Here is a 26555-nt window from a genome sequence, read left to right as displayed (position 1 = left end):
AACACTTTCTTCACACTAGAAGTTTCTGAACTTGTGTTCCTGAAGGCTGTATACTTTTCACCCACTCCATTTCTGTGAATATAGCAATGAATATTTCTAATTCCTCAGTCCCATACTCCAACAGACTCTGTTTTCAGTCTTTTCTCTTACAACCCCATGGGACCTTAGTTCATTGCAAAAGCTGAAGGCTCAATCAAATGCTTCATTCTGGTTTTCTGCCATGGTGAAGTTTTCAAAGTTAATGCTTAGGATGCAAATAGCACAACAGGAGTAACAAAATGAGAAGAACAGATAACGGAATACAAACAGCACCAGGAGTTAGACTCTGTTGTGCCCTTATAAATGGCATAATATTTATAAACATTTTTGAGAATTCAATGGAACTAAAAAGACCCAACAAAGTTCTGCTTCATGACTGACACAAAAGCCAAATAAGCATGTCATTCCACAGATCAAAGACAGTTGTGATTATATATACGATGTTAGATAGAACTGGTACACTAATCATTCATGACAGGAGAAGTTCATCACAGTAGCATCTCTTGATCATAGCTGAAGAAAATTCAGTCTGTTTCTAGACTGAAGTAGCCCTTGTTAATATTGGCAGTAGGAAAACATTGGAACCACTGACTTTTAAAATTGCTTCTAGTCCTCCTTTTCTGACTTCCAAGATGTGACAAAATACAAATCTATCTAAATGAACTGTCACATTGAGCTGATGACATTTGGTCTCCAAAATACTTCAAAGAATGAATCCACATAAGTTCTGAAGTAAGGACTAGCATACGCAGTCTCTTTGTGTTAGCAGACTTCTGATGTAGAAATTACTTTTTAAAAAATTGATCTGTTTCTATCAGGCACCTCTACAAGCTCTTCTTTGTTGTCATCCCCACATGAACGATCAGAGAGCAAAACCTTAACCTTATTACCACCTTTCTCAAGCACAAGTATATAGGTGATGGTGCCCATCTGCCATGACTGCTAGATAGCTGTAAACAGTGCTTTTCATTTCTTTTGGCAATATGCCATTTGTTTCCTGCATTAAATGGCACTTGTTTTTATGGCTGTGGCATTTGCAAAGTGCCATTCGTATAACTGGAGGCTGCAAGAATCATGCAAAGAAATACACAACAGCTAGTGTTGCTCAGGGATGTCAAAGATTACCTCATAGACTGAGGTGGGAGGGCAAGTAATATTTCCATAAATCTACTTTTGGCTAAGAGTCCTGTTGGTAGTACTTCGTGGTGCTGGAAATGAAACATTCTGTCATTGCTCAATTCAAAATAAAAGTGTTTCAAGCTCAATAAGCAAACTTTCACCCCATTCACAGGTTAGAGCAGCTCCACGTACACATTTCTAAATGGCTCATCTCTGGTGCACTAAAACATACAGGACACAGAGAACATTTTTCTTCCCTAGAGGGCTTCTGTAGGAGCTGTGTAAGAGTGAGATTCAACTGGTCCTTTCATTTTTGTGTCTTTGTCACAGCAGATCTCCGCATTTTGAAGTCCAGTCATGCTATTTTTGTTACCATCCATTAAATCTTCAGCCATCTCTGTGTTCTTCTTGTTGCATTGACAGAAGTAACTGGAACTCTCTAGAATGTTGATGCAAAATTTGATAACCAGTGCTAGCCAGGCCATCCCAAAGAGGATCCATAGAGAGACTACATTCTTGTACCAGCTTGGATAGGTGCGATCTGGGTTCATCCCTACAACAGAACCACCCAAAACATTTCTACATTGGATCAAGAGTGCCTCAAAGGAGACATTATATGTAAAGCAAAGACAGTTGAAATATCATTGGATATTAGTGAGTTCTACATAAAACACAAGTATGCCATCCACTTAGCATGTGAACTGATGTTGTAAGTATGTTTCATGATGTGTCAGCAACAGCCTAGTACTCCTTAGGAATTGCAAATATCACTCTCAAGAAAAAAAACTAAATCCCAAATTACATCCATGTCAAAGTGAAATTATTTGCATTCAAGCACAGTTTAGTTTCTCTGCTTATCACTCAGCACCACAATATTCTATTAGCACGTAACAGAGGTCGCTGCAGGCAGAGAGGTAAGCAGGTTTTATGCACCACTATATGTACCTTGTTAAACCAGATATAAGCAGGAGAGTCTCTGAGAGCAGCAGAAAAAGAGCCCTGAGCAGTCCTAAAGCCTCTAAGAACAACCAAACCTTGGAAGACAATTTGAAATTGTCACCAGCCTTCACGGCCACAGGGGCACTCTCTGCAGGATCATGGACAGCTTGGTGCCCATCAGGACTGCCAGGATCTTTTCTGCAGAGATGCTTCCCCACAGGTCATTTATTCCTCCCAGCTCTGTATCACACTAGTGGGCAAACACTATGAAAGTCACTTGAACCTCATTATTGAGGCATAAACCACACATGCAGGATTGTAAGGCAAAATTGTTTAGCCTCTACACACTACAACTGACATATTCAATTATTCCCATACCAAACCTAGTGCCTCTATGGCAGTATTCCAGTTACAAAGGTACTACACAGGTACTGCACACTGGAAGAGCCAGGAACACCAAATGCATTACCAGAAACTGAGAGAAGTAAAGCTGTTGTAGCACAGAGTTCAGCATCATCTGTAAAATCAGTACAGGAAAACACTGAGCTGACCCAGCTTTTGTCAAGCTCCATCTGGTACCCTTGCCCAAGCTAACTTTATTCCTAACTTATTTACATGTGCCTACACAAGCTCTAATCATAACTTTGATGCATTACAGACAAGTCCTAAGGTAACTGCCACTAAGTTGTCTAAGCATCAAGCAAGTGCTATGAAGAAAAGAAAATAGCAAATCTGTAATAGGATGTTTTAGTCTTTCTTGTCTCTCAGGAATTCAAGAGTGCATGTGTTTCATAATCAATTTGTTTTTAATGAGAAAGTCTTTATCAAAGAGGCGTGTCCTGTGTTTCAGCAAATGCAGTGGGTGTGGATCCAATCCCATTTCCTCTGGCAAAGGGTTTTGGCATCCAAAGCTAAGTAGCGCCTGGTGCCTGACAGCCTATACCTAAGTGATTTTAGTTGCCTTTTGGAAAGTAATTACCTAGGGTTTTGATAGAAGAAACAGTCCTTGTCTGTTAATGAAGAGGTAGAGTGGCACCGGAGTGTGATAAGTGTGCCCTCAGTAGCCACTGTGATTGAACCATGGCACTCCTGCCTGGTGGTGTAGTCATTCAAGGGACAGGCCACTTCAATGTCACTTACTGACTGGGAAACAATGCCTTTGTTCTTCTGCAGGTGGCATTGCTATGGCAGAAATTGTGTCTTTTCCCACCTGCCAAATGCACACCACAACATACTGATCATCAGGTCTGGGGATTGCTACTGGTGCCAAACTGCCACGTGGGCAGCTTTGTGCGTCATGGATTTGCTGTTCAGTAGGTGAAAGCAATGAAATGTGAACTACTCACCAATCACATAGTCTCCAAACCCTATAGTGCTGAGGGTAATGAAGGAATAGTAGAAGCCTTCTTCATAAGACCAGCCTTCTTTGTCAGAGAATAACAAGGGAGGTAGCAGGAGGAACAATAACAAGCCAGTTACCAGTGCACAGGTCTTCATCAGGAAGGAAGCCTTATTCTGGTAAAAGAGGAAGGAAAAAAAAAAAAGACTGTCACAAGAAGGGAAGCAAGGAAAGTCCAGCTTGTTTTTCAGTTGGAGATGATGATGATATGATGATGGACTCCACAAAAGCATACAAACATTCACTGAATTCCACTATAACAAATGGCATGTCTGTCCTATATGTGTGCTGGCTTCAGCTGGGATGGTCATTTTCTTCACAGTAGTTAGTAGGAGGTTGTGCTTTAAATTTTTGTTGAAAGCAGTGCTGGCAATACAGAATGTTCTTATTGTTGCTGAGTAGGGACTGCACAGTGTGCAGGCTTTCTCTGCTTCTCATCCCACCCCTCCAGTGAGTAGGCTGGGGTACACAGGAATTTGGGAAAGGACACAGCCAGGACAGCTGAGCCCAAGTGACCAAAGGGATATTCCATACCACATGACATCACGCTCAGCATAGAGAGCTGGGGGAAGAAGGAAGCAGGGAATGTTCAGATGGAGTTTGTCTTCCCAATTAAGTGTTATGCATGATGGAGTCCTGCTTTCCCGAGAATGGCTGAACACCTGCCTGCTGATGGAAAGTGGTGAACAAATTCCTTTTTTTGTTTTGCTTGTGTGCACAGCTTTTGTTTTACTTATTAAACTGTCCTTACCTCAACCCATGAATTTTTTACTCTTCTGGATTCTCTTCCCCATCCCCCTGGGAAGGGGTGAGTAACTGCGTGGTGCTTAGATGCCAGCTGAGGTTAAACATTGACACTAAGCCACACAAATTGGGCATCACCTTCATAAGTCCTAAATTCATGCCAGTTTAAAGCCTGTTCCACAAATGCTCCCATGTAACTTACACATGCAATTCTAACTAAGACTGATGATAAACAGACTAGATAGTCTAGGACTGTCCATTGCTCACATGCTTTATCACTTCTGTTGCTGTAGGGGAAGTCATTCATCACAGAATTTCCCTCAATTAATAAACAACCTTATCTGACACCTCATAGGGCTGTCATAGACTAAATGTATTTGCTTCCAGTTATTCCTGAGTATTATTGCCTTTTTGGTCAAATAGTCAGCCAGGCTGCCCTTGTTAGTCATAGGATCTCAAATACCAGACAATGTCCTCTGTCTTTTTTTTCTTTGAGACATGCCTGCCCATACTACTTACCTGCCAGTGAAACACCTCCTCTAGGCGACAGGCACAATGCTGAACCCCAAGCAGCATCAGGTGCCCAATTTCGTTCAGGAGTACAAGGTTCAAGGGGATCCCAAAAAGTGCAAACACGATGCAGAAGATTCGACCAACTGCAGTGCTGGGGCTCAGGTTCCCATAGCCTAGACAAGGGATTTGATGAAATGCTTTAATGAAGCCTTAAATCTAAAATAGTCTCTGCTTGCACCCCTTCCCCCTGGAGGGGTGAACCTCCATCATCCACAGAAGTTAGGTGAGAAGGTCACTGCTCCAAAAGGACCTTTTTTATAAATAACTGTAAGTTACATCCATTGTTTGTCATATCCTCTCGTGGGCTGGAAAATAACATTTCTTTTGCTGCCAATTTTGCTTAGTTCCTTTTCCATTTACCAGTCAATTTCCTCTCCCCTACCCACTGCCCTGGCTGGGATCTGACGTAAATGCAAACCTTCCGTTTAGTTCAATTTTTGTAAGCATTGTTGGCATGGGCTTTACTGGTACATGATCCTGCATCGCTGTCAGATGGTCTCTGAATCACAACAATAGTGTTTTAATTATAACAACCACCCTTCTCTACCTTTGTCCCACAGGACTAGTGAACTTAACGCTGCCTCTTTGCTTATATTCTTTTGCACCACAAGTACCAAATACATCTAAAATTGTCAAAATTATTGTCAGTCAATATATCCAGAGAAATTACATTTAACCTTGTAAATGGTTAAATGTAATTTCTCTGTAAAATACTTCAATTTACGACCTAAAGAAAAAGAAAAGGAGTTTTAAATTTTTCCTCTTTCTTCTAGTCATAGGAAGTGATCTAATAAAAGGTCCTGCCTTGCAATCACAGCCTTGCTTGTATCCCCAGATTGTTTTGGCTTCAAAATCACTTGTCTTCATTTCACATACGTTCTTTTTAAAATGTCCCATAAATTTGCAGACTTGCACTTGTAATTTCCAGTGTCTTCTGCCACAAGAAAGTCAGATTTAACTAGGGTATATTTCACAGGATGCTTTCAAAGACAGAAGAACTAGCACACCACAAGCATTTCAACACTGCCTTAGCCAGTCAGAGATCTATGGCCTTAACTACATTCCAAAATCACCTCTGCTCATTAGAGATTGTTGTATGTCCACAGAGGAGATTATCTTTTTACCACAAACAATGCTATTCCCTCCCAGCACCGCCCAGCCATGGGCACAGCAAGCACAGAGGTGCTCCCTCCACTGCTGCCTTGCTACCCTGCTTTTGGGTGCTGTAGCCTCTGGGCAAGTGAGCAGCACCCAGCAGGGAGAGGCCCCAGGGCTGGGCTCTGTATCCCAGATAAGTGAGAGTGCAAACATCTGTGGTTAACTCCAGAGTCCCATTTCTTTACTAACCTCTGTCACATGCCAGATGCAATAAGCCACTGACCAACAGTGTAGAAATGTGTGCAGCTATGGGCTGGGGATATCTACATGCGCCAAGCTTTTGCTAACAAAAATCCCTCACCATGGACAACTCTGCAGTTAGTTGTGCATGTCTGCCAGCAAACTACACCCAGAAAATGGTCTGGGGGAAAACTATTCCTAAGTATGCACCCCCACCAATCCCAAATCTGATTACATGAAGGACAATAATTTTAGGCACACAATACACCTCCAATCGAGCCCCAGGAGCCCGTCCCTGGGAAGGGGGAGAGCATCTCCCAGAAAGAATGGGGTGCTGTTATGTAACTAGATGTTTTGAAATACAGTCCAAAAAAAGGGACTAAATTAAGACTTCATGCTTGTGCTACTCTTTCTTTGCAATGCAAATGCACTTTTCCCCAGTGATTGCTAATTTCTGCTATCTTTCACCATTTCTAGACTAACAAGTGTGGTAAATGAGACATGTAGGCAAGTACATCTGGTAGATGACCCCTTCTAAGCGAATTATAGAAGGATGTGTCTGGTGTGGTGCATTTCATACTGGCTGTGACATTTCAGTGGATTAGTTCCAATTTTTCTCTTATGGGATTAGGGTGTTTTGTGGCCTGACCTGGCCCAGGAGAAAGGGCTGGGGGGCATTTACTGTATGGCTGGAGGCTGAAGATGAGTCACAATCATTTACAGCCAGTTATTCCCAAGGCGGTTTCCCCCAGCCCTTCCCCTTTCTTTTCCTTCTATATCAAGTTTTAAAAGACTCTGTAATGTTTGGGCAGCTCTTTTAACCACAGATTTCTAAGTTTCTCTGCAGAAAAATATAAAAGAAGAAAGGCCCGTGTTCTCTGGTCACTGTGTGAAGCACAGCGACATTCAGAATTGTGGGGATGTCACATAGTGCTGGATGGCAGAGCACCTAAACTTGTATGTTACAATTAATTTAGAATGGCAAATTGAATGATGTAGGAAGGTCTAATGTGCACAGTAAACCCAGCCCTCCAAACACCAGACATGCTTTGCATTTGACTTCTCTGGCTCCCTTTTCCCTTGGATTCAGCAGCTTGAGACAATTTTCTGAAGACTTGGTACACAGTTACTGTACACATGCCAAAAAACCCATGTCCCACCAGCTTTTATATAGGATATGAAGTATGATCAAATAGCACAGGAGCCTTTAGATCATGCAAAATGGCCAGAAATTTACTCCTGTCTGGTTACATCCACTTGTTCTTGCACTAGACAAAGAGATGCCAACCTAATTGTATATAAACCTCAACTGTTATAAAACTTAAACAGGAATGGGAAAATGGGACTTACCCTCTTCAGTATTAGTTAGTGTCTTAAATCATTGTGAGCTAGATATTAGAAGATCTGAATCGGATTCAGAAATTAAAACTGCACTGCCAGTTGTGTCACATCCCTCATGAGCCTGCTGCTGGGATGTCACTGGTACATGTCTGAGCAAAGAAACACTGAGAAATGATCACTAAAAACTGCAAAGACAAAGTGTGTTTCCACTGAAGTAGCTGGATTAAGTGCATGTATAGCTCCTCTTGTTTTGAAACAAGGTGTAATGTATGTTAAGCTTCTTTGGAGGAAACAAGAATGGTTTTATTTCTAAATGCTCATAACCATGTGCTTTAACTCACGTGCTTCTGTTACACGTATTAAGTAATTCAGGACTTTTTCTCTGCTTTCCCATTACATTCCTGCCCATGAGGGATTCAGAATCTCTGTAGACTTCTTAAGAAGATAAGACTTATTAGTAAAAGATCTTTTCATTCACAAGACAGCACTTGCAGTGCCCTCAGTTAACGGAGGCAGCTGCAACTTCCTGCTACCCACAATGAAAGATTTGTTCTCACTGTCCAGATATAAGAGCATTTTCATCAAAAAGTGCTTAGCACAAAGCATGTCTATTATAGGCTGAAAAAATATCTGAAAAAAAAATTCATCTGCAGAAAAATCCAGGGTTAGCATAAAACCAAATCTCCCTAAAAAATGTGTTTGAGTGCTAAAACCACTGATAAAGCTACGGTTAGAGAGGCAACACTTCTTGTTTTATTAAATCTTTTCTCCTACCTGAAAATATACAAGCCATCATTTCCTAAAGACATGGGTCTAATCCCAAATTTACGGATTGCTCATGTTGACAATATTTTGCTTTGAATAACCAGGAATTCATCTAAGCCTGGGGGCCAGGTATCCACTGTGCAGTTCACTGAGGGGTGTCCATGCCAGAATTATTTTATTTTTCATTACACATTTAAATACTCAGTAAAACTTCTCTGCTTGGCAGTTGGGGTGATATTCAGTGAGCCACATTCCTATTTTCCCAGGCACTGGAGGAAATTAAATCCTTAAACCATCCAGCTCCTCCCACTACTAGCTCCTCCTCTAACACTTTTCAGGAAATCTAAAATTTCTTTCCCTTGTGGTCTTTACAAGTGATCTGGATGTTTTAATCCAGCAGAAATGAAAGGTTTTTTCCATGAAAAATTCAAATGTTTCATTGAAGAAAAAAAAATCACTTTAGATGGAAAAGATATCTTTGTGTAATTCATAGTAGAAAAACCACAAACACACCTTCTGATCACTCACACAGCCTTATGGTAATGTTTGTTTGGCTCCTTAAAATGTGAGCATGGCCCCAGCTTAGCTGGAAGGTGACCCTGACAAAGCACTCACTGGCCTGCTCTGACCTCATAGCTGACTGCTTTAAGCAGACAGTTGAACTGGAGATCTCCTCAGGTACCCGGAAGCCTGAATTACCTTATGATCTTACAGGCATTAGGATTTTCAGAGGTGATTTGGTACCATCTACAGTCACCTGAAGATCAGCAAGTCAGGGGTTCCTATCCTCCCTCCTGCTTTGAATGTCTCCATAACTATATAAAACATATTAACATCCTGGCTTCTCAACCTTCTTGTGAGATTTCACATTGTACCCACCAAGTCCACACTAAGTTCAAGAACACTTATCAGCTGGACACAGCTGAGGACACTTGGCATGGGAAGTCAGTTATTCCCAATTCATCCATCCAGGGAGGATGCTACAGGCATGGAGCCTGTACATGTAGGACAGAAACAGGACACAATCCCCAAGCAGCTACACTGCTGGCATTGGCTTCTCAGTTTTATGGTTAGAACAAACCAAAAATTTGAAGAATTTGATTTTAAAGCTAGTGGTGGCAGAATCTCAGGAACTGTGTCTTATACGGGCAAGCTCATTGACACCCTGGCAGGTTGAACCAGGGAAATTAAGAGTTTTAAGCCTGTGAAGTTCCAGATGAGAGTAAAATTTGGTTGCACACTCCTTCAGTGAGTGAAAAAAATGCTTCAGCTGAGTACTGCAGTCTTTGACTCATGCTGTGCGTACACTGAAAGTGTACAGTGGGCTTAGTCTCAGCTGGGTGAGACAGCATGCAGTCAGGAAAGCAGACCACATTTCCAGTGCTCAGAGGATGCTGCTGCGAGTGGCTGTCCCCAAACCCACCAGTGACCTCCCATGGACCACTGTGCCACATCCTACTTGGCCAAGCCTATAGAGAAGCTCTGCCAGCTGTCACAGGGCAGGGAAAAGATCAACACATCAACAGTGGCAGCTTTTCAGCTGAGAACTCCCCTACACAAGAGGATCCTGAGGTTCACAGAGGATTCAAATAAGAAAGTGGTCCCAAGCTGTTACTCTGTATTTTTATCACTTTGAGACATCAAGTTAGTTTAACTGAATTCCCCAACAGATTGTCAGCCAGCAATGGGAGGAACCTGACATTTTTCAGGAGCTCCACCAGACACTGGGCAGCAGCGCAGAGGGACAGAGTCTTCACAAAACTCTTGCTGCCCAAAGCTTTACCCTACCAGAATTTCACAGCCCTGAACTTGCTACTGTTTTATTCCCTGCACCAGGGCAACTACTAAATGTCTGTAACAGGGTGGTTAATACCATCACTCACTGAATAGCCTGATCCATGCCTCTGTTGTAATCTCCCAGTCCTTTGTGGTACTGCTTTTAGGAGCTATGTGCTGTGCTAACCAGAGAAGGAAAGAAAAGGAATTTCCCTTCTTTTCTTCACAAGAAGATGGTTTACTTGCCCCATTTTATACTTAAAAAGGGCCCTTGAAATTCACACAACTGAATTCTAGTGGTTGTGCCACCAGAAAATGGCCATACAGCGCTAGGCAATGGCATCCATCCACCCTATATAAGTGGGACATTCAGGCTAGACAGGACAATACTCCTTCTACTCTTAGGCTCAAGCCTCATCACTGACTACAGAAAGAGCCTTTCCCTAGCACCTCCTCTGAAATTACACCACCCTGTGGTCGTTTGACTTCAGGAACTTTCATCTTGTGCCCCACTCTGAACTTGCTTTGACCTCTGCCCTGCTAGTCCAAACTAAGCAGGAGGAGAGTAAACACAGAAAGGAGAGACTTTGTGTCGGCAAGGGATAAGGAAGTCTGAGAGATAAAACCAGCAGCAAGTTAGCTTTTCTTTCTTTAATCATGTTTACTACTACAGCTCTACAGGAACTCTGAGGATGGCCCTTCAAGGCATTGGAGAAGGGATTATTATGGAAAAATCTGCAGAAAATGAGATAACATAATCTGGCATTATATGGACAGCAACGAGGAAAGCACAGAAGCGCAACAGCGGGAAGAAAGAATCAGCAGGTGGCCAGGGCTGCCCATCCCAAAGTTATAAATGCAGTTCCATTCAAATCATGAGATTGGCCAAAAACTACATAGGCTTTGGGGCACTTTAAACAAGAGATTTTAGTTCATCCATATCTGTTCTTTAAACATCTGCAATTGAAGCACCAACTATGTCCAGCCTGCAGGTTAGAACACGCTTTGTTTTAAAGCAAAGTTCACATGCTGCTTCTAATCACTATTAGGGAAAATAGATGAAGCTCTCATTTAAATGGAAGAAGGATACAGTGCAGAAGATGCTGCAACAGGAGACACAGGGATTTAAACCTTGTTAGTGGGGAAAGAAGCTAATGTTCCTCAGTCGGTGTTAATGGGGAAAGAAGTTAACATCCCCTGCTGTATCCCAGTGAGAAAGTGTTCTGGTAAGGACTTGAGAAATGGACCTAGCCTTCTGAGGGGGGGTTAAAGCACCTAAAGTAGAATATAGAAGCTGGCAGAACAGAAAGAGCATCTCAAAGGAAATGGATGAAGGTAAAAGTGATAGTGGTTTTGGCACAGCTGTTTGAGAAGACTGAGGATAAGAGTCACAAAGTTGTTATTTTCCATAAGAAGCCAGCAAGGCATAAATAGCATTAATTACAAAGAAAAAATGTGGAAGAGACAAACAGGCCAAAGGACTTGGAGCAGCTGGAACACATGGAATAGAGGCCATCCATATTCTTCAAAATCTTTATATAGTACCCCTAAATTCCTGAGAATTTTTCTTCTGCTTTATCATCTTAACGCTACCCTTCCTGAATTCATTTGCCAGAATGCTTGGGTTTTAAGTCCTATAGGTTAATCTTGTGCAGATGGATCTGCTTTCATTGGCTCCATAATCACAGCCTGAGATAAACCCTTCCTTGCCATGTAAGAATACTAAAACCTCTACAAATTCTCCAGAAACCTTCTCAATTGTCATTCATCTCATTGCCACACCTCACACATGAAGTTTCCTATTGTGACTCACCCCTTTGAACTTCATTGAGTTCTTTGGAAAGGAGTTTGTCTCTTTACTTGACATAATCAATTATCCTTCCCAGTCACACCGTGGTATCCACATCGAGGCTGAACCCCTCAACTACCTCAAGAATTTGCATAAAGAGAGGTTATGATAAAGACTCAGGGTAAGGCTCTCTGAAACCATTTGTACTTTCCTCTACAACATATTGTTATCAACAGTGTTATGACACTAATCTGCATGCAACTAGCAATTTCACTGGAAAAAGCAGAATGCAGGGTCCAGTCATCTGAAGTTTTCTGCATAGAAGTGGCTTGTATTGCATTCTCAAATCTGCAATTGAAAATCATTAACAAGTCTCTAGAGTCATAGCACCAGCTTTAAAATCACGAGATAAAGAGCTGTAAGATTTGGTTCTTTCCAATTTTCAATTGCCTCTGCTATCAACTCAGTTGTATCATGCCCTGTCCTGTCCTCCTCCCCTATAGCCATCAGGGCAAGGAGTTTACTTAAAAAAAGAGGGGAGTGAGGGCAGGGGGTTGGGGTGGGAAGAGTAGCTTAGCAGCTACTCTTAGCATAGAAGAGCAGAAATGCTTAGTCTAGGTCTCTGCCAACATCACCACATCCCCTTATATTTTAACATGATAAATTTGATTCTTCCTGAATATCATTAACTTAAATTGGCCATGGTGAAACAGTCACTCTGATGGCTTAGAAACTCATCAGAATTCACTACTGAGGCACGCAAAGCAGCTCTGAGCAGATGCTGCTTTGTACCAAAGGCTGGAAGGAACTGACCAGGCTCTGCTGGAAACCCACAGGCTGAGTAATCCTGTCTGATGAGCCTCCACTGCCATCATCTGGTGCAACCCTTGCCTGGCAGCGCAGCACACTGAAAGTGTGTTCCCAACCAGAACAATGCATGTGCAAAGGAGCAGGGCAGAAAGATGCACTGAGTCACAAGAAGATGACACACCATCACCCACTCACCTCCACCCCCACAGAAAACCCACAAACCCTCTCTTTGAGCTCATGCTTGGGGGCTTAGCGTTCTGAAGCCAATGTATCTTCAAAAACAATCAGTAATCAAAAGAAGGCTCCATTTGAGTAGAAAAAGAAAAATCTTGATTTAAAAATATACTTAAAATTGAAGAGAGAGCTGACAAATCAAGAAACCTGCGAGGGATTTTTGATACTCAACAAAATGTTTTTTTTTTTTAATACTGGGTCACATAATAAGAAAAAGATATCAGGGCAAGTTAGTAACGGTTTTAGGGACAGGGGACATGAACTGAAAATAATTAACAGCATCTGCCTTAAGTAGCTCTGTACCCAGTACATTTTATTTTTTCCACTTTCCCTCCCCTTACTTATTTCCACCATTTCTTTGTGGCTTTGCATTATCCATTTGCTGAAACCTGAGTCAACTGAATTGTGATGTTTATCCAGTTATTTAACTTCCAATTGGACAAGCAGGTCCTCACCTAATACAGGCAGTAATAAGGAGGAATAATTCATAAATACAGTCTCTGAAGACGCTAAAGCCAGCATTAAGAATTTTCCAAAATAATTCCTGTCCTTGTGATAGGAAAAGCCCATTTCAATGCACAATTCACTTCAGACGTCTCAGAGTGCACAAGACTTGGGAAAGTCCAGGCAGCGCAGCACCATGAAGTTCAGGTCCCAGAAGCCATGTAACTTAGCAGGAATATGTCCTGAGCTAATTATCCCTGTGCCTGATCAGTTAGAGATCACTGACAAGGCACTGACAAAGCACTCCTAGGGCTGAGTTCATGGGTGCTTCCCTACTGCAAGCTCCAGGGAACCACACAGTGCTGGAGCAGCAGCTGAGTACAGGCCCTCATTCCCACTCTTTTCCCACCTACGAGGTGGATCTGTAAGCAGGGAACTCTTACCAATGGTTGTTATTGCAGATATGGAGAAGAAGAAAGACCCACTGTAGTCCCACCTGCCCAGGCTAGTGGTGTTTCCCTGGAGGGTTATGCCACTCTTGTAGGCTTGGATGATACCCTGCAAAGAGACAATAACATGAGATCCCACAAACCCCTTTAAGGCAAGTTCATGTGACTGGCATTTCCACTTGTGGCTGGTAAAATCCCAAACTACAATCACTTCTGGTTCTGTTGTTTCCCTTTTAGTAGAGGATCTCTTGTGCCTTAGAGACCAAAGGGCTGCAAGGTCAGAAAAGCCAAAGCCAGCATATTGCTTCTATGAAAAGGGAATTACAGCAATACAATAAAGTTGCACATGCACATGGTAGATTATATAGACAAATGTGCAAGAGATTGGAGCGTAAGATCTAACTAGAGAAGGCCTAGACAGGCAATAATTAAGACTGATTTATGACATATTCATTAGGAAAATGAAATGTTTCCAGATGGGATATTCCAATGGCAGAAGTCCCAGAGCAGCAAATATACATGCATATGTAAATGATACAGATCCCTTGCAGGGAAGCCTCCTGGGCTGGAGAGGAATGTATCTGGTGTGTTATAGGAGACTGAGACTACTCAGGTTGGCCAATATGTCTCCACATTGGGGCTACAAATGGGAATGAACACATCAGATTAGGATTATGACTGATTCTGTTCAATCCTCCTGGGAAAGACTTAGAAGTCGCTAGCTGAAGTGTGCAGAGTTACGTCAAAATAAGATATGAGACGTCCTAACAGTGCCCACATCTGACTATACCTTCCCATGCCAACAAAATCAATGATAGCTGTGTCCAAAACAACATTATTCACAGCATGGACACTAAACATTTCACACTTCACTTGATGGTTGATTATCTTTGAATGCAAAGTGTAACCAAGAATACATAAAATTCATCATCTCTGAAAAAGACGTGCAGATACTAAATAATACTGTCCCCATCCTAACAAAAAAGACTACTACTGATAAAACTTTCACCACTGATAATAAAAGGAATCACACTCAGACTTTGATCAGTTTTTGGTTTTGCAAAGGAGTTGTAGTTTATACATCCACCAAACAAAGTGGCATGTCAAGCTTGCGAAGTGAGGAAGCTTTGTCCCATTTTACTGATGTAACGTGCTCTACATAATTTATATTGTTTATATAATATTATACAAGACTGTGAATTAAAAACTGTTTCCAGGGTCCCAAGCAGCAGCTTAACTAAAAGGATCATTATCTCTTTTCTCTAGAGCTACTAATTCTCACACTAAGACGAAGGAGCAGCTCAGAAATCAACACATTTTTCTAAGCAATAAACACTGTTTGATAATGCATTCTCAGAAATATCTTGATTTACTCATAACTGTAGGCAACTTAAACCCCTCAGAGTCACACTATAATCTATTAAATTCTAAATTATGAGACAGAGCAGAGAGCCTGTGCTCTGAGAAGGGCTAAGGACCACACATGTTGTATTGGATTTTGCTTCCTTCTGCGATTTGTCGCTGTAACGTTGAGTGGGGCAACTAAAAAAAAAAAAGATTTTGTACATAGCATTAGTGACATAAAAGAACCAAGCCCTGGTTCCTTTCTCCATGCAACTACCCCTGAAAAAAACCCCAAAAAACCAAAAACAAGAGAGAGAGAAAAGGCTGCCTCAAAAAACCTCCACAAGGATTTATTTTGAACAGTTGTGTGTAATTCCCCCACTCATCGTTCTTCTTCCAGGTCTGGTGTCTGCATTGAGGTTTGTCAGGTTACATGGGGTGCAGGCAGACAACATTTGACCTTCAGTTTAAGAAGTGTAAGAAACTCTGCAGACAATGGCCTAGACAGGAATCAGTGTGCATGAACATAAAATAACTCCTAAAGTAAGTTAAATGGCAAGAGAGACACTGGAAAATTACACAGATGACCTATTTTTTCCCCCCTCCAGAAACCAGTAGTTAAAATTGAAATAACAAGCTTGATATTTTCCTCAAAATTTCCTTCTGTAAACTGTGATCTCTGCAGTTCTTAGTTAGTCTTGAACACATATATATCTGCTGGAACAGCAACAGTCCAGTTCTTGGATAAATTTGTTATCAGGTGGATTAGGGATAGTTGAAAAACAAACATGCAGCATGTTTGTTGTCCATTCTCCTGCCTGATGTCTTGCTGATACAAGCTCTGTAGTAGATAATATTATACTCAACATAAAGTTTTTAAAGCCAAAAACACTTAAGAACCAGAGAGGATTGCAAGAACCTGTGGCACAATTGGCCCAAAGAAATGAAAAAACCTTCATGCAGAACAGGGAAACAAAGAGCCTGCAAAGACATCATGTGAGAAGCAAGCAGCATTAACCAAGTCATCAAATGTTTAATTTCACATTTTTGCAGCACTTCTGTTTTGTTTGGTTTAGAAGCAAGAGGCTGAGCAGTTGTGAGCACGTATGCCAGCTTTGCGGTGGCTTGTAGCAACTCAGAATCCCAGGGTCACTGTAAACCTTCCCCAGGCAGTGATGCTACTGCCAGGAAGCACAGGATGTGTCTTGAGGCTCTGAAGACACAGCATTTGCCCTAAATGGACAGTGACCTGCACTGCTGTCAGTGGGAAGGAAGTACCATGGAGCCATTACTCACTGGCAAAGAGTGAGCCCTGAGCTTGCAGCCTGCAGCTGTTTTCTGTTCCTGGTACTGAGGCACTTGGTGAGGTGCTTGCTGAGGTCTCCAAGCCCTTTCAGCAAGAAGTCTCTAAGCATTTATTTGTTAAATCTTGCTATCAAATAACCAGAGAACACCATGTGGCCCACCCACCTGTTGAAGCCAGCCCATTGGGGAGCACTGAATAGTCATGCAAATCAAAGCCACTTAAATAAAACAACACTCCCAGAAAAAATGTCAAGTTCATTATTGCTATGAAGAAAGACCTACTGATGCCACCCTTAAAAGGGAAGATTCACAGTGGTTGGAGATAAGGATACAGTCTTTGTTTTCCTAAAGTAAAAAATGTTTTATTATACTGTCTAGAATCAACCTTTGACACGGCAACAATGATGACAGAAAACTGAAGATTGACTCTTCTGAGAATTTTAGAACTAATGGAGCTTGCCTTCCTGCAGATGTGCCCATGAGGGTGGATTCATGAAAGAGAAATCCATTGATGGCTATTAATGCACAGAAATTACTTCTGGCACAGGAAGTCATTGGATTGCAAACTCCTGAAGGCTGACCGAGCATTCAGGGAGATATCAGTGAATATTCTCCTTAATTTACTATATTCCTATACTTTTGCTCTTGCTCTTTAGAGTATTGCTCTTTTTCACACAAAAATTAAAAAAAAAGGTTTATAATTTTAGAGAGAACACAGGAAAAAAACCAGCTGATAAACACTCTAGCAGAACAGCTGAATTCTTCCTGCTTTTTCCATTGAAGAGATTTTGATATGTCTCTGCTATGGATTTTCAAATAAATTGCAAGTATATTTTAGCCTGTGGGTTCAGGAGGTACTAAAAAGAAGTGACTCACACATGTTGCATTTTAAGTGCTTAGTTCCCTTAGCCAGCCTTTTTGAGAACCAGAAACTTTGTTTTACTTTATGATTACTTTGAGGTGAAATCCTAGGGGTTTTCCTCTTTCTCTTAATTAGGGTGATTTGTACACTGATTAGGAGATAGGATAGAGGACTAGGAGATTTGTACAGTGTCTGCCTCAAAACCTAGTGCATTAAAAGGCACTAGTAGAAGCAGCATCTTAAATCCAGTGTTCAAAAGCAGTTATCTGCCTAACCTAAGACCTCAGTCAATACCACAACAACACAAAAAATATTGAACTTGCAGAGCTTGGGCTTGATAGTTTGGGAACTTTAAAGGTCATGTGCAATTCAAAAAGCAGAAAGGAAACAGGTGGGTGGTTAAAATACCAGGAAAAAGCCAGAATACAGTGGTTTTTTGGTTTCTACTGACAGACAAGCTGTAAAACATAAAACCATCGTTTCACTTCTCTGTACTTATTTCCCCCTCTCTAAAGTGGTAATAATTTACAGTTTGCAGTGACTACTTGCTGACAATACTTACATAATTTTAAACTATAGATAAAAGTTTTGTGGGAATTATTGTAACTCCTACAGGATTTCTAAATTGAGATTTTAAATTCTTAGACCTTCATGGGTCAGTGAAACTTCATTTGCAGGCTGCTGCATTTTGTCATCAAGTAGGCTATTCTGGTTTTTGACCACACAAGTAGGCTTTGCTTGGTGCTACTTAATATTGGCATGGCTGGTGATTAGAACACCACCATATTTAAAATGTAGTTGCCTATCCTGTTACCTTTGTTAGAAAAAAATGCCTCAGAATAGTCAACTTCCCGCTCCACCTTCCTCAAGTATAAGCTCTGAAGTTTCAGTTAGGAATGGCATAAGCTCATGCTTGCAAATACAAGCTCTATGTTAGATTACAAAAGCCTGCTTTGTGCATATTTCTGCAAGGAACTCACTCCTTGAATTCAAGCTAAGGGGTAATCCTGTGAGGAAGCTGTGGATTTCTGTTGACTCCCTTATCACACTTATTTTAGGATGGCAATACTCCTTTCTTCCCTTGTCCTTTACTATCAGTCGCTGGTTCTTTCTGCAGCAACACCCAACCAAACACAACATTACCACAGTTCCCTTATCGGAGTCAAAAAAAGAAACTAAAAACATTAAAACACTCCTACAGCCTGAATTTTAACCCCTCACAGCTCTGGGGCTGCACTTCCACAGATGACTGATAATGCATGACTTACCAGAGTTTTACCAATTCTACTCCGAATTTTACTTACTGGAGTTTTACCAATTTTTCTCAGCTTTGCAGCAATTAACCCAAAGTAGTTATTACAGTCATACCTGCAAAAATTCAACCATACATTTTGAATTACACTCAAAAGATCTGTTCATACTATCTAGCTAAAAGAAACCAACTCCAAAACAAAAAACCAAACCACCAAAACCCAGCCCCAACAACTACAGTTTGATTTCTGCTTAACCTTTGAGTTGCATCTTCCTCCCCCAAAAATGTAGGTTTATTCTTTTGTATTTGCTGCAGAGCCACTCTATCCCTCAATCATACCTACAAGTCTCATTTACCATGTTTGCTGTGTTATCAGCTCTGGGCAACTCCCAGCTTTCTCAGCTTACACACTCCCTCCCTTCCACAGTTATCATCACACGTGGGCCCCCCACCACCCGCCTGTGGCTGCAGCACAGCTTCTGATCACCAAGTACTGCAAAAGGAAGGACCATTATTTAATCTGACCTCATTGACACGAGCTAAAATCCCGTCTTTCACCTCTGCACCAAGTCACAACAGCATGTGACTAGGATACAGCTTTCAAAAAAGGTATTTAAGGTCAGATTACATAAGTAAAGAATGAATGAATGTGTATATGTAAACTGAGGCACTATGCTCTTCACAATCTCTTTCTTCAGAACACTATGCTTCTCTTTCCTCCCATAACCCTTACAGCAAAAAATAAACTTTATATAGATGATTAAACAGACAGATTCTAATCTGCCTGCCCTCCCCAAGATGAGCAAGTTAAGCGAAAATCACAAAAGCAAAGCCCCAAAATCTTATGACTCTACCAAGTATATCCATAAGAATCCATGACTTTTTTTTCTTTTTCCTGGAGGAAACCATCCGGGAAAGAGTCATAAAAATGACCTTTTTATAAACTGTGGCTCCTGTCACTGCTGTTGTCCCCTGCTTCTGAACTGTGGCATTCTGGCCAGAGCTGACAGTAATCCTGAGATACCTTTAAAGGCAAAAGCAGTATTTACTAAGTGTATTTGAAAGCAGTTCTCAGAGAAGGCAAAAATGGACTGGTGTAAGAAACTTTATTCTTAAGTTTAGTTAAGTGTATATATTCATGTACAAAAATCAACTTTTCCAGGGCATACATGAACTCCTGAAAATGGCTTGCCTGATTACAGACACTTTTCCTTTCCTTTGCGACATATAAAGGAGGAAGATAAGGTGTTCAAAAGGCACCAAGCTACCATTTAGATTAACGAGAAAATGACACACAAACTCTGTGCACTGGAAATTCTGTGCAATATTGGCACATAAACATTCATTCATGCCTCACAGGATACCAGCTGTAAATCAGAAGAAAATGGTTAACATTAACCTTGGTCTCAGATTGCAAGGACAAAGGTCAATTAATTTCCAAATAATTGACAAATAGATTATTCATCACACCTTTCCTCCCAGCCATAAGCTCTGATCCCTTGTCTTTGTCTAGAGAGGAAACTTACATGAATTCTGCCTGAAAGAGCCGGCACAAAAAAACCCACCAAAAAACAAACAAACAAAAAACCAGTGGGGTTTTCTTTTGAATTCATAGTGTTGGAGGTTTTTTTCTTAATTTTATGCCACTTGAATAACCTCAGCGCAAATCAAGTAACTGCTCCCCCATCTCCCCAGCAATGTTTGCCAATGTAATTGACACTAACTCCTCAATACCAAAGGAACCCTGAGAGCAAAAGCACTTCTACTTCACAGCTGCATCTGCACTACGGTTCTAGAATCCATCTAGACTTACTCACCAACAGGAGAGGAACAAAAGATGTAGCCTAGTGCAGTAATGCTGCAACCAATGCTACTGTAAACTACTAGTACTTTTTCTGAAAATTAATCAAGGAAGAATCTGTGGCATGATTTATGAGACAGAGTGTTGCTGAATTCTAGTCACTTCCCAAACCCCAATGACACAGCTGGGCTGCAACAGAAATAGGCAGGGCCTGTTGAAAGAAGTTCAAAGAAGCTGCCTGTATAATTTACAGAACACAGAAAGGTTGCATTGTATTATCCTTGTAAAATTGAGATTTCTTTCCCTAGTTGTTTTTCTTTTATTTGCATTAAAAAAGATAAAGTATGAAGAACAATATGTATAAGAATAACCATCTTCAAACAACTGACAACAATTACCATCTCTCTTTTTAGAAGACACCCCCAGTCTGTAGCTATTCACTGCTAGTTGTGGGTCTCAAATCTTCTGGTAGGACAGATTATTGAGACACTCACCACTCAATGCCAGCTGGCTACACTCCCTTGTTGCTTCCCACCAAGCCTGACCAGCTGTAACTGGGAATTTGATAATATCAAAAGAACATCTCTCTCTAGGCAGAGGTATGATAGAATAGGCTGCTGTGCTTTTTCTCTTGCCTTTCTCTTTTTGAACACAGGTACTGGACACTACCAGAAGACCTAGGGCTGAGCCAACTAACCAGAAAAAGGTTATCAGCATGTCTTCTCATTACCTTCCAAGAAGTGTGATGATATAGTGCCAGCCTACTGCCTTACAGAATAATGATTTTACCTTCAGCAACTTCTGTCAATGGGAGGCTAGAAGATGGTGTTATTAGCACAGAATGCACATTCTTGGTAAGTCACCCACAGCTCTTTTAACCAACAGGTCTAGAGAATGATGAATTGGCTGTAGCTTAAGCAAAGTAGCAGCGCATTTTGATAAGCACGAAGTTGGAAAAAACAACTATAGAGGATCAACCCTGTGACACGTTAATTTGACCAAATTGGGTTCCATATAGATATTACAGCTCCACAATACCAGGAGTCAGTGCTGTTCCTTAAAGGCCCTCACTACTGGCAGGTGATCTCTGATGCTCACCCTTTCCTGTTACATCATCTGAGTACAAGATTATTTTAGTAAACTGTGTTCGCAGGGCTTTATTTCCTGACAGCTGTCACAATTCTCTGCTGGTTCAATGTCAGTGTAAGCCAAGGTATTGATGAGGATCTTTCAGTCATGTGGGATCTCATTGCTCTTGTAAACATCTACTCAAACTCTCTGTGTACCTCTAGCTGTTGACTCTGAAGATAAGAGTATCTAGATCCACCTGCAGCCATTTAGTTTATAACCTGCCCTTTAGCATTAGGCCCTTTTCACTAAACCTTACATCTTTCTAGATACAAGAAAAAAAATTAACTCAGCTTTCATTTTCTCATCTTATGAAAACAACTGTGTTTAAATAGCATTATATATGTCCCCAACAGAAAACCAATAGAACAATATAATAAGTATAGGAAACATCTGTACTAGGGAAATATGTATACCACACAAAAGCGTTTCTATCAAAAAAAAAAAAAAAAAGAAGGATAGAATGGAAGGGATGTCATGGTAATAGGTAGCACACAAAAAGCACTGTTCCAAGCTTGGCACTACAGCCAATCATCTGATTAGAGACACTGGCAAGTACAGCAGCTGAGTGCCTGTCACCATGGAAAATAATGCAGGAAAAGGAGTGAGTTTGGAGGGTAGCTCAGCTGGACTAGAGCTACATATACACTGACACTACGCAGTAAAGCACTTTTGCACTAGAAGTGATTCACACCAAAGAATGTCTAGGTGTCTCCAAGCCCAAAAGGACAGAAAGGGTCTCAGCTCCAAGAAATATGCTCATACACAAACTGTCCTCTTTGTGTGCAGCCTCACGTTCTGGACACTTCCAGAATCTAGAAAAAAACATAATTTTGCCTGGAATAGATATTTTTGTCCCCAGGTGAGTCCAGGTACTTTTCTTCATCGTACTGAAAGTGTATCACCTTCAATACGTCCTATCATTGCATCTGCTGCCATCTTCTGCAAGTTTTGTTACTGAGGGCTTCCTTTGATGTGACCTCACATCCAGTAACTCCGGCATGTAGAGATCACCACCATAATGATAATAAAAGGCCAGATATTGCCCTCTTTGCATGCTGCCTAGTGGCTCATGGGGATGGCCTGCTCTCAGTCTTGTCTGGTGAGCACGCGTGCAGTCAGACTGACAGAAGAATATCCTGGGTTTTTAAGGGTCAACAAAGTCAAACTTATGTGTTCCTTGAGTAAAACATCACTGGATACACTGTAGAGAGACTTGTGGCCACAGTGCCTCCATTGTGCCCTCTGTGTGTGTATAAACACATGACCATGCATTGCTTATCTGCTCACATGTAAAGCATTCACACATGCTACTTTCAACTGCTCAGGAAATGTGGAACCACTCCTGCAGGGGAAGAGCTGGCCAATTCCTCCAGGCAAGAGAGCCCCAACAAAATCCAGGAAGCAGGGGCCCACCACCACAGATGTCACATGCTTCCTAACACATTCTCCTCCACTGTTGTTTTTGTTGTTTTCACCTCCTTCTGTCCTCTCCTTTGTTAAGTAGAAGGCTGCATCTTCATTGGAAAGGACCCAACTCATAGAAATTACTGAATGATAATTCACATGTCAAGCTACTACAGCATGGTTTGTTTGCTTGGCTTCCCTCCTAACCACCCTCACTCTGTGCTCTCCTGCCAGCTCCTTAAAGCTGGAGCTCTCTGTTGCTCCCCCATCTGCACAAGGGTTGGAACAGTGGATTTCCCCTCCTGGTTGGTAACTAGGAACTAAGTGATAAACAGGTTGTAAAATTACATTTGTACATTGCTCAGCAAACTAGGATTTTATTTCATATTGGCCCATATACACTTAAAACAAACACAGTTTAGCATTATCTGGAATCCGAGAGCTATAAGAAAACAATGAGGAGTTGCCAGTAATGTCAAGGCAATTAAAATTCACACACTGCTTTACGTTTTCACAAACATGCTTTATGTCTTTCTTAATTAGCAAATAATCAGCTGTGTATCTAGAAGACAAGTTTCTTATCTGAAAAGAGCCAGTGATGGCACTGCCTGATAAACTATGTGCAATATACTGCAATAACAATTTACTGCACACAAAAACATCTCTTTTTGATCACACCTAGAGCATGCCAGTGATTGCTGCCTAGGAAACTAGAAAAGAGTATAGGAAGGCAACAGCTCTGTGGATTTTTGAGGATTAATTTCTCAGCATTAAAGTTATTCAAAATAACACACAAAGCCATTCAAACTCAGAGTATGGCTTCTCAGAGCATGAAGGCACACACAGACACTGCACAAAATGAAACAAAGCTTACTTGTAACTTTCCCATCAAGGGCTTGTTCAGTCACAGTTTAGTACTCACACAGCATATTGTAACAACCTCTGGTCTAAAGGGATTTGAGTGGCTTTCTTCTCGGGGTATCAAGAACACATAGAGGTCATGCTGCAGTAAAACAAACTGACAGAATGACATTTCTACCTATTTAGTTGTGATTATCTTCTCTCCATTACTAGCACCTCATTACCATCGTTCACCAAGGGCTTGCAACCCCTGGGCAAGTGCCATACCAGGTGCTTACTACACTATGGGCCAGTGCTGAATGAAGCTTAACTAAGGTCCAGCTTTATGAAATGCCAGACTGGTCTTCTCTGCTCTATTTCTCACTTCTCTCTATCTAAATTCCACAGGTAGCACACCATAAGTAATAAAAGTGGCTACTACAGTAGCTTACAAAGGCCCAAATTTATAGCATATAATCACTGTACTACTGACTGCCAACAGAGAATATACCACTCAGAAAGCCAAGGGATGAGAGTACGACATAAGGAATTGGCATAATTTTGTCTGCCAGAGCCTTGCTGAAACACCCTTGATCATCCCATTTGATGGCTTTTGTATTTTCCTCTCTTATGAAGAGGAAAAGAAAAAAAGTATATATTCAAGTTCCAAGTCACTTTTAGATTCTTTGAACTGCAGTGACCAGCTGCAATAGTTTCAATCATCATCAGACACTGCTTTTACAAACAAACAAAAACCCACTAAAACAAAACAAAACAAACCAACCCCAGGTTTTCTTTGCGATGGCAGCATCTATCTGAGGCAGATGAGTAAAGCCTCAAAGCAAGGAGTACATACTCAACTACCAGCACCTACTGAAATCAAAGGGTTTGGGTAAGTACTCAAGACACTTCAATATTGCAGGTTTTTCTTTTACAGGCAAAAGCCGAGCAAAAAGAGAACCCACTTACGTCACTTTACTTGTATCTGCATCATAAAAATTCAACCATCTGTACTTTAGTAAGACTGCATTTGTTGTTGCTTTATGTCTTGCAACCATCCTGCAAATATCTTCAGAAGCATTTTTAAGGATAACTTAAGAGACATAAGGACTTTCCCTTTAAACAAGTAGAAGATAGAAAAAGTTTGACACAAGTACAAACATCAACTAAATTTACCACGACAAAGCCTTTCCATGAGAATTTACCGCTTGCAAGACGTCACAGTCTATAACTCACGCTTCCTAAGTGCAAGAGCAAACCTAAACCACCTGTAACTAACCGCAGGTAATTGTCACATAACGGGACACTCCGCCACCGTCTGCATTCAGTAAGGACAGCGGCGCTTCAAACCCGCGAACGCCGCGGCTGGTGGGAGGGCAGCGGAGAACGAGAGCATCTCTCCATCAGCGGGGAGCGCCGGCGGCCGCAGGGCCGTGCCCGACGCGCCCCGAGCACGGAGCGACGCGCCCGACGCGGCTGCCCGCGGAAAGCTCCCATGCCGTGGGCGGCTTCTGCGGGACGTGTGCGCGTACACTTACACAAGGAAAAAGTTTGCTGGTTTTTGTTGGTTCTCTGTTGGAGTTACGCTGGGGCTGGAGGCGCGGTTGGTGCCGCTCCTGCCCCGCTCTCGCCCCGCGGGCCGGAGGCAGCGCCTGCCCCGCAGCCCCAGCGGGCGCTGAGCTCCCGGCGCGCCCGGCCTCACCTCGATGAGCCGCTGCAGGGCGGGCCCCTGCAGGCAGGTGTGGTTGGCCAGCAGCTCCCAGCGCTCCCGGAGGAGGTTCTGGGCCGCCTGCACCTCGGCCGGCCGCTCCAGCGCCTGCAGCACGACGGCGCCCAGCCCCAGGTAGCCCACGTACGCCGCCAGCAGCACCAGCACCCCCCTGCGCCGCCGCCGCCGCTGCTGCTCCCGTGCCGCCACCATCGGCCCCGCTGCCGCCGCTGCCGCCCCCGGCGCGGGAGAAGCGGCTCGGCCCGGGGTGGGAGGAGAGGGCAGCGCCGGCCCGGCAGCGCCCGGCCCCCAGCACCTCCCCCGGCCTGCCCCTTCCCACCCGCAGCGGCGAGGAGGGGAGCCCCGAGCCGTGCTGGGCAATGACGGCGGTCGTGCCGCTCGTCTTGCAGCCCAGCCCACCGCCCTCGTCCTTGTGCGGCGCCGCTCCAGGTGCCACCTGTCTGTCCCAAAGCGTGGCTGCCCAGGGCTCCCTGCCCGCTCCGCCTGTGCCTGAGCTGGGGCCGGCTCCGAGTCACGTTCGCTCCCCCGACGGATGCTACCCAGGGCCGCTCCCGACAAACCCAAGTGCTTCCCTCCTCAGCTGGCACTACTTAGGAGCATTACGCTAGCACTCTGCATGAATCTTCATTCATCTTTCACTCAGCTGCTAGGCTAATTTAAAAGGCAGCAAACAGCTGCTTGTGGTAACCATCCTTTGATAGAAACAAGTGAAAAGGTAGCAGCTTTTTTAGAGTCCTTTTATAATTTGTGGTTTTGCTGTGAAAGAAAATCTTTCATGCTTTCTTCATATAGGTAGTTTCTGAGACCTATTTGATTAATTACTTTCTTGTATAAGACAGCATCCAGTGCTCCTTTCTGTTCTCTCACTGGTAGATAAAACAGTCAAATGGTTTTGGGTGTATAAGAATATCGTAATTTACTTATTTTGTTACATAATATGAGATGAAGGTGAATAAACCCAGCAAGTTTCTACACAAGATGACTTTATACACTGTCAGAGGGTCATGTCTTCTCACTCTGCCCTATGACTATTTTTGCTAGGGGAGCGTACGTACAAGTGAGGCAGCCTCCAAAATTGTATTGCCCCCCTGGAAATGTTCTGGTAATGTGCTAATTCATGGTTTTCGG

General features: G+C 42.4%; 1 protein-coding gene across 1 annotated transcript; it reads right to left on the bottom strand.

Annotated features, from left to right (window-relative positions):
• Positions 1-1415: 1415 nt before the first annotated feature.
• Positions 1416-25619, bottom strand: KCNK17 (potassium two pore domain channel subfamily K member 17). Its single transcript, XM_030946182.1, has 5 exons — positions 25401-25619; positions 13754-13868; positions 4760-4926; positions 3444-3612; positions 1416-1711 (listed from the first exon to the last, which is right to left on the bottom strand). The coding sequence occupies exons 1-5, from the start codon at positions 25617-25619 to the stop codon at positions 1416-1418; spliced, it is 966 nt and encodes a 321-aa protein (XP_030802042.1).
• Positions 25620-26555: the final 936 nt, after the last annotated feature.

This window comes from Camarhynchus parvulus, chromosome 3 (assembly GCF_901933205.1).
Source record: "Camarhynchus parvulus chromosome 3, STF_HiC, whole genome shotgun sequence".
NCBI lineage: Eukaryota > Metazoa > Chordata > Aves > Passeriformes > Thraupidae > Camarhynchus > Camarhynchus parvulus.
Note: the sequence above shows the minus strand (reverse complement) of the source record. Positions and strands in the feature narration are given on the sequence as shown.